This window comes from Onychomys torridus, chromosome 1, assembly GCF_903995425.1.
Source record: "Onychomys torridus chromosome 1, mOncTor1.1, whole genome shotgun sequence".
Taxonomy (NCBI): Eukaryota; Metazoa; Chordata; class Mammalia; order Rodentia; family Cricetidae; genus Onychomys; species Onychomys torridus.
In genome coordinates, this window is record NC_050443.1 from 131,853,337 (window position 1) to 131,861,912 (window position 8,576).

An 8,576-nucleotide genomic window follows, 5' to 3' on the forward strand; every position below is an offset into this window, starting at 1 on the left:
TGTCTTTCACCCATTTGAACTTCCTCTGTTGAGAATTCTCTGTTTGGTTCTATAGCCCACTTCTTAATTGGACTGTTGGGCATTTTGATGTCTAATTTCTTGAGTTCTTTACATATTCTGGATATCAGCCCTCTGTCAGATGTGGGGTTGGTGAAGATCTTTTCCCATTCTGTAGGCTGTCACTTTGTCTTGCTGACCATGTCCTTTGCTCTACAAAAGCTTCTCAGTTTCAACAGGTCCCATTGATTGATTGTTTCTCTCAGTGTCTGTGCTACTGGTGTTATATTTAGAAAGTGACCTCCGGTGCCAATGCGTTCAAGAGTACTTCCTACTTTTGCTTCTATCAGGCTTAGAATAACTAGATTTATGTTGAGGTCTTTGATCCACTTGGACTTAAGTTTTGTGCATGGTGACAGATATAGATCTATTTGCAGCCTTCTACACATTGACATCGAATTATGCCAGCACCATTGTTGAAGATGCTTTCTTTTTTCCATTGTACATTTTTGGCTTCTTTGTCAAAAATTATATGTTCATAGATGTGTGGGTTAATGTCAGGGTCTTCAATTTGATTCCATTGGTCCACATGTCGGTTTTTATGCCAGTACCAAGCTGTTTTTTTTTTCTTTTTCTTTATTTTTTTTTTTAACTGTAGCTGTATAGTAGAGCTTGAAGTTGGGGATTGTGATGCCTCCAGAGGTTGTTTTATTGTACAGGATTATTTTGGCTATCCTGGGTTTTTTGTGTTTGCATATGATGTTGAGTATTATTCTTTCCAGATCTGTGAAGAATTGTGTTGATAATTTGATGCGGATTGCATTGAATCTGTAGGTTGCTTTAGGTAAGATTGCCATTTTTACTATGTTAATCCTGCCTATCCCTGAGCATGGGAGATCTTTCCATTTTCTGGCATCTTCTTCAATTTCTTTTTGCAGGGACTTAAAGTTCTTGTCATATCAGTCCTTCACATGCTTAGTTAGAGTAATTCCAAGGTATTTTATATCATTTGTGCCTATTGTAAAGGGTGATGTATCTCTGATTTCCTTCTCAGCCTGTTTGTCTATTGTATATAGGAAGGCTACTGGTTTTTTTGAGTTGATCTTGTATCCTGCTATGTTGCTGAAGGTTTTTATTAGCTGTATCAGTTCCTTGTTTGAATTTTTGGGGTCACTCATGTATACTATCCTGTCATCTGCAAATAGGGAAAGATTGACTTCATCTTTTCCAATTTGTATGCCCTTAACCTCCAAGTGTTGTCTTATTGCTCAGGCTAGAACTTCAAGTACTATATTGAATAAGTATGAGGAGAGTGGACAGCCTTGCCTTGTTTCTGATTTTAGTAGAATCGCTTTGAGTTTCTCTCCATTTAAATTGATGTTGGCTGTTGGCTTGCTGTAAATTGCCTTTACTAAGTTTAGGTATGTTCCCTGTGTTGCTCCAAGACATTTATTATGAAGGGGTGTTTGATTTTGTCAAATGCCTTTTCTGTATCTAGTGAGATGATCAAAACTTTTTTTCTTTGAGTTTGTTTGTATGGTATATTACATTGATGAACTTTTGTATGTTGAATCACCCTTGCATCCCTGGGATGAAGCCTACTTGATCATGGTGGATAATTGTTCTGATGTGTTCTTGGAGTCTGTTTGCCAGTATTTTATTGAGTATTTTTGCATCAATGTTCACGAGGGAGATCAGTCTGTACTACTCTTTCTTTATTGCATCTTTGTTTGATTTAGGAATCAGGGTAATTGTAGTCTCATAGAAGGAGTTTGGTAATATACCTTCTGCTTGTATTGTTTGGAACAATTTAAAGAGTATTGGTATTAAGTCTTCTTTGAAGATCTGGTAGAATTCTGCACTGAAACCATCTGGTCCTGGCCTTTTTTTTTCCTTGGGAGACTTTTAATGACTGATCCTATATCCTTAGTTGTTATTGGACCATTTAGATGGTTTATCTGGTCTTGATTTAACTTAGGTATGTGGTACCAGAAAATTATCCATTTGTTTTAGATTTTCCAGTTTTGTGGTGAAGAGGTTTTTGAAGTATGACCTGATGATTCTCTGGATTTCCTCATTGTCTGTTGTTATGTCCCCCTTTTCATTTCTGATTTTGTTAATTTGGATGCTCTCTCTCTGTCTTTGGGTTAGTTTGGATAAGGGCTTGTCTATCTTGTTGATCTTCTCAAAGAACCAACTCTTTGTTTCATTAATCCTTTGTATTGTTCTCTTTATTTCTATTTTATTGATTTCAGCTCTCAATTTGATAATTTCCTGGTGTTTTTTACTCCTGGGAGACTTTGCTTCTTCCTGTTCAAGGGCTTTCATGTGTGCTGTCAAGTCACTAGCGTGAGATTATTCCAGCTTTTTTATGTGGGCATTTAGTGCTATGAATTTCCCTCTTAGCACTGCTTTCATAGTTTCCCATAAGTTTGGGCATGTGGTGTATTCATTTTCATTGATCTCTAGGAAGTCTTTAATTTCTTTCTTTATTTCTTCCTTAGCCCATTGGTGATTCAGTTGAGCATTATTCAGTTTCCATGAGATTGTAGGATTTCTGTATTTTTTTTCTGTTGTTGAAATCTAACTTTAAACCATGGTTGTCTGATAGAACACAGGAGGTTATTCCAATTTTTTTGTTTCTGTTGAGATTTGCTTTGTGGCCAAGTATGTGGTCGGTTTTAGAGATGGTTCCATGGGGTGCTGAGAAGAAGTTATATTCTTTTTTGTTTGGGTGGAATTTTCTGTAGATATTGATTAAGTCCATTTGAGCCATAACATCAGTTAAGTACATTATGTCTCTGTTAAGTTTCAATTTGGCCAATCTGTCCAGAGGTGAAAGAGGGGTGTTGAAGTCTTCCACTATTAATATGTGGGGTTTTATATGTGATTTAAGCTTTAGTAATGTTTCTTGTACATATGTGGGTGCCCTTGTGTTTGGGGCATAAATGTTCAAAATTGAGACTTCATCTTGGTGGATCTTTCCTGTGATGAGTATGTAATGTCCTTCATCATCTCTTTTGATTGATTTTAGTTTGATGTCTATTTTGCTGGATATTCAGATGGCTACACCAGCTTGCTTCTTAAGACCATTTGTTTGGAAAGTCTTTTCCCAGCCTTTTATTCTTAGTTGGTGTCTGTCTTTGAATTTGAGGTGTGTTTCATGTTTGCAGCAGAAAGATGGGTCCTGCTTTTGTATCCATTCTGTTAGTCTGTGTCTTTTTATAGGTGAATTAAGTCTGCCTCTCTGACTGTATCCCCAGGCTATCACCTCTGGTCCAGATGGGAGTTCTGGGGTGGATCTTGTTCGGCTATTTCTAAGCATTACATATGCCTGTATTTGTCTACTGTTTGAAGGCAGAGAGGAGGAAGAAAGTGGGTCAAAGCCCTGAGGGTTTTGTTCAGAATGAAAGACCTTTATGACAAGAAATTTAAGTCTCTGAAGAAAGAAATTAAAGAAGATATTAGAAAATAGAAATATCCCCTATGCTCATTTTTAAGTAGAGCCAATGTAATACAAATGGCTATCTTATCCAAAGCATTCTACAGATTCAATGCAGTCCCTATCAAAATCCCAACACAATTCTTCACAGACCTTGAAAGAACTCAACTTAGTGTGGAAAAACAGAATACATAGGGTATCTAAAACAATCCTTTACAGTGAAACAACTTCTGGAGGCATCACCATCCCTGACATCAAGCTCTATTATATAACTATAGTAATAAACAAAGGTGGGTGTTGGCATAAAAACCGACATGTGGACCAATGGAATCTTATTGAACATCCTGACATTAATCAACACTCCTACGAACATCTGATTTTTGACCAAGAAACCAAAACTCTACAATGGAAAAAAAAAATGCCTCTTCAACAAATGCTGCTGGCATAACTGGATGTCAACATGTAGAAGATTGCAAATAAATCCATACAAATCCACCATGCACAAAACCCAAGTCCAAGTGGATAAAAGACCTCAACAAAATCAATCTATACTGAACCAGATAGAGAAAATTGTAGGAAGCAACCTAGAAAGCATTGGCATAGGAGACGACTTCCTGAATATGACACTGATAGCACAGACATGGAGAGCAGCAATTAATTAATGGGGCCTCCTGGAACTGAGAAGCTTCTGAAAGTAAAAGGACACAGTAAATAAGACGAAATGACAGCCTATGGAATGAGAAAATATCTTCACCAAATCCACATCTTACTGAGGGCTGATCTCCAAAATATATAAAGAATTAAAAAACTAGACATCACAATACCAAACAATCTAATTTAAAAATGGGGTACAGATCTAAACCTAAAATTTTCAACAGAATAATCCCAAATGACTGAAAGACATTGAAGGTATTGCTCAGCATCCTTAGTCATCATCGAAATGCAAGTCTAAACAATTCTGAGATTCCATCTTATACCTGTTAGAATGGCTAAGGTCAAAACTTTGATGACAACTTATGTTGGAGAGGACATAGAGCAAGGGGAACACTCCTCCATCGCTTGAGGGAGTGCAAACTTGTACAGCCACTCTGGAAATCAGTATGGTGTTTTCTCAGAAAATTGGGAATCAGTCTACCTCAAGATCCAATGATACCACTTTTGGGCATGTACCCAACGTATGTTCAATCATACCACAAGGACACTTGTTCAGCTATGTTCATAGTAGCTTTATTCATAATAGCCGGAACCTGGAAACAACCTATATGTCCTTCACTGAAGAATGGATAAGGAAAATGTGGAACATATACACAATGGAGTACTACTCAGTTGTAAAAAACAATGACATCATGAAATTTGCAAGTTAATGGATGAAACTAGAAAATATCTTCCTGAGTTAAGTAACCCAGACTGAGAAAGACAAATATGGTGTTTACTCACTCATAAGTGGATACTAGATGTAAAGCAAAGGATAACCAGACTACAACTTACAGCTCCAGAAAAGCTAGGAAACAAGGAGGAACCTAAGAGGGTTTTATGGATCACCTTGTGAAAGGGAATTCAAGGTCATCCCCGTGAGTAAACTGGTGATGGGGGAGGGCAATAGAGAGTAGGAGAAGGGGGATGAGAACATGAGGAAATGGATGGTCGAGCTGGAACAGAGACAGAGTGGAAGAGCAATGAAAGACTTCTTCATAGAGGGAGATATTATGGGGTAAGGGAGAAACATGGTGCTAGGGAAATTCCCAATAATTCACAAGTATGACCCCACATTTGACTACTAGCAATATTGGCGAGGGCACCTAAACTTTCCTCCCCTGTTGATCATATTGGTGATTACCCCAGCTCTCATTATAGATCTTTCATCCAGTAACTGATGGAAGCAGATGCAGAGATCCACAACCAAGCACCAGACTGAGCTCTGGGAATCTTTTCTAAGAGAGGGAAGAGAGATTATATGAGCAAGGGGTGTCAAGATCATGATTTAGAAATCTACAGAGACATCTGAACCATGCTAGTGGGAACTCACAAACTTTTAGACTGACAGCTTTGGAATCTGCATGGGACTGGACTAGACCCTCTGCATAAAGGAGACATTTGTATAGCTGGGTCTGTTTGAGGGGTCCCTGGCAGTGTGATCAGGCTCTATGCACACTGCATGAGCTGGCTTTCTGCATCCCATTACCTAGGGTCGGGCACTTTGCTCACTACTGATGAAGTGGGGAGGGGTTTGGTCCTGTCTCAACTGATTGTACCAGTCTTCAATGTCCCCCCAGGAGAGAACTTACCTTGTTAGAGGTGGGGATAAGTGTAGGTGGGTGGGGAGAAGGCATGAGTGGTGAGACTGGGAGGAGACATGAGAGGAGGATCTGTGGTTGGTATGTAAAATGAATAAAATAATTTAAAAAATATTATTTATAGCTTCATAAGTGAAACAAAAATAATATCCTGTAAGATTCCAACATATGTATGGTAAATTTCACAATAGTAATTAATCACAAATTCTATCACTCTCTAGCACAACACATATTTTTGCTTATTGTGCTACATGAAATGAATTTCTTATGCAGCAGTGACAATATTACCATTCAAAATGATAGCATAAATTAATAAGTAATTTATTGATTTTTGTGGATGCTAAAACAGAAATTGAATATTATTAAAAATGCTGATGAAGTATGAATAAGTCTGGAATTAGTTATTTACCAGTACTGGGATCACTGACAGATCTACCAAATCAATATAATATGGCAGTGTTATTCAAAACAGAGTGAGCAAAGTTTGCAAGCATTTTACATTATTTTTGCAAATTTAAACTTGGTCCAATATGAGAACATTAATGTACTCATTTTGTAGTACATTAGAAAATATGTCACCTTTACTATAAACTTGGGCACAAAGAAATATTTCTACTACACTTCCATATCTCCAGTAATATTAACATAAACCTTATATGATATTTAATCACAGTTTTATCCATCTTGAATTGATGTGTCTGATTTTATAGAACCTCTGGTATTCATTTATTAATGTAGGAAGTATTTGTGTCTGTATGTGAAAGATAATATATGCATCACTAAAGATAAAACTCTAATAAATCATATCTAGCTGCTGTCAAAGAGTTTCTATTCAAGCCTAGGAAGAGTGATTAATGTATGAACAAAAATTACAAAGATTGTATATTGACTGGAGCTATGAAATGTAAATAAGACAAAGAAAATAGAAACCACTTGTGTTTTGAATATCTTGTAGAAGTCATGGATGCCTCAAAGATCTGTTTCCAAGTAGACATCTCTTAATTAGCAAACTAAAGATGATGATGGAGTTAGTTTGTGCCAAGACAACTGCAAATGGTCAGATTTTAAGCCAGAAGCATGCCTAGAGCTGTTCGTGAGTAGAAAGAATTTAGTGTGAATGAACAGAATGGGTAGGAGAGTTAAGAGATTGTATACATAAACTGTCATTAAAGGAACAGTATTAGCCATTTCAAAATTTCAGATAAAGAAACTATTGTTATTTGGAATGGCATGCTATTGTTTTTGTTTCAGCAAATGTGAAAGGAGAGTAGTTAGATGCTTAAGTATAAAAATGACTCAGTTTTTCCCCCTTTCAAATACTTTAAGATTTTATCATGTGATCATATGTTTTATTACCAAATAATTCAGATAGATTAAATATTTCTTATTTATTATAATTTCCTAACTATTAATACATCCTAAGGACAAGCATGTAGTTCATCAAATATAATTTATATATAAACCATGATATATTTTTAGACTTTTGTTTTTATTATTTTATAAACTTATTGTAAAACCCTTGCAAATACATATAAACATCATACACCAAATTTAACCAGACCCAAGATAAAGAAAAGAATGAATGAGATTATTAGTTGTAGTTCTTTTTTTTTTTTTTTAAGTATTTCAGATGATCATTAACATTTAAGTAATCAAAAACAATTAATGATAAGTCAACCAATGTGCATCACTAAGGTTCTAAACCTATACATAGCTTTGACCTTTGAACAACCCTCTTAACTGCATTTTTAACTTCTTTGTTCCTCATGCTGTAGACCACAGGATTTAGCATGGGGATGATCATGGTGTAGAACACAGAGACAAATTTATCTGTGTCCATGGAATGACTGGAACTTGGCTTTAAATACATTATGGTGACAGTCCCATAAAATGTGAAAACTGCAGTGAGGTGAGAAGCACACGTGGAGAAAGCCTTCTGGTATCCCTCATTTGAATGCATCTTCAAAATGTTCATAAATATGAGTAGGTAGGAAATCAAGATAACAAGAAAAGCAAACATAATGTGAAAGCTAGACATAAGAATAAGAATCATTTCATTCATGTGCTTATCAGAGCAAGCCAGAACCCTCATGGCTGGAATATTACAGAAAAAGTGATTAATCACATTAAATACACAAAAACGGAGGCTGAAGGTGTCCCCTGTTTGTATAGAATCATTCAAAATGCCAAAAGCATATGAGCCAATGGCCAGATAAGTACACACACCTTTTGTCATGGTGGTGGTATAATGTAAGGGTTTACACACTGCTGCATAACGATCATATGCCATTGAGGCTAAAAGGTAGCTATCCACTGTGGCAAAGAACACAAAGAAGAACATCTGAACAGCACAGGCATTGTAGGAAATTACATTGTTTCCTGTAAGGAGTGCAGTCATGACCTTTGGAGTGACTGTTGAGGAAGAACCAAAGTCTGCCAAGGACAGATTACTAAGGAAGAAGTACATGGGGGTGTGGAGATGAGCATCTAGCATAATCAGAAGCATCATTGCAAGATTCCCAACCAAAGTGAAGACATAGATAAATGCGAACATAATAAAGAGAAAAACATGAAGCCCGGGTGCTTTGGTTAGTCCCAGGAGGATGAATTCACTCACTTCTGTGTTGTTCTTCATGGCTGTTGTCTGAATCCACAGGATGTTCTTTGAAATGGACAAAAATAAAAGAACAAAGGCTCATACGCCTGGAATATTATATGAAGATATACATTTAGTCTCTTCAATCTTGTGAAGCTGATTAGTTATAATTTCCATATCTATATGGGCCTATAGCATCAAAGAGTTTGTGAGATTATGTAACTTTATACAGGCATTCACAAGTATA

The 8,576-nt window shown here is 36.5% G+C and overlaps 1 protein-coding gene across 1 annotated transcript; it reads right to left on the reverse strand.

Moving 5' to 3' along the window:
• Positions 1-7,423: 7,423 nt before the first annotated feature.
• On the reverse strand, positions 7,424-8,368 carry LOC118577817 (olfactory receptor 5B2-like). Its single transcript, XM_036178513.1, has one exon. It carries the CDS (start codon positions 8,366-8,368, stop codon positions 7,424-7,426), a length of 945 nt encoding a protein of 314 aa, XP_036034406.1.
• Between the last annotated feature and the right edge of the window lie 208 nt (positions 8,369-8,576).

Excerpts from the sequence above, each read along its gene's own strand:
- LOC118577817 (XM_036178513.1), bottom strand. The coding sequence starts at position 8,368 with ATGAAGAACAACACAGAAGTGAGTGAATTCATCCTCCTGGGACTAACC.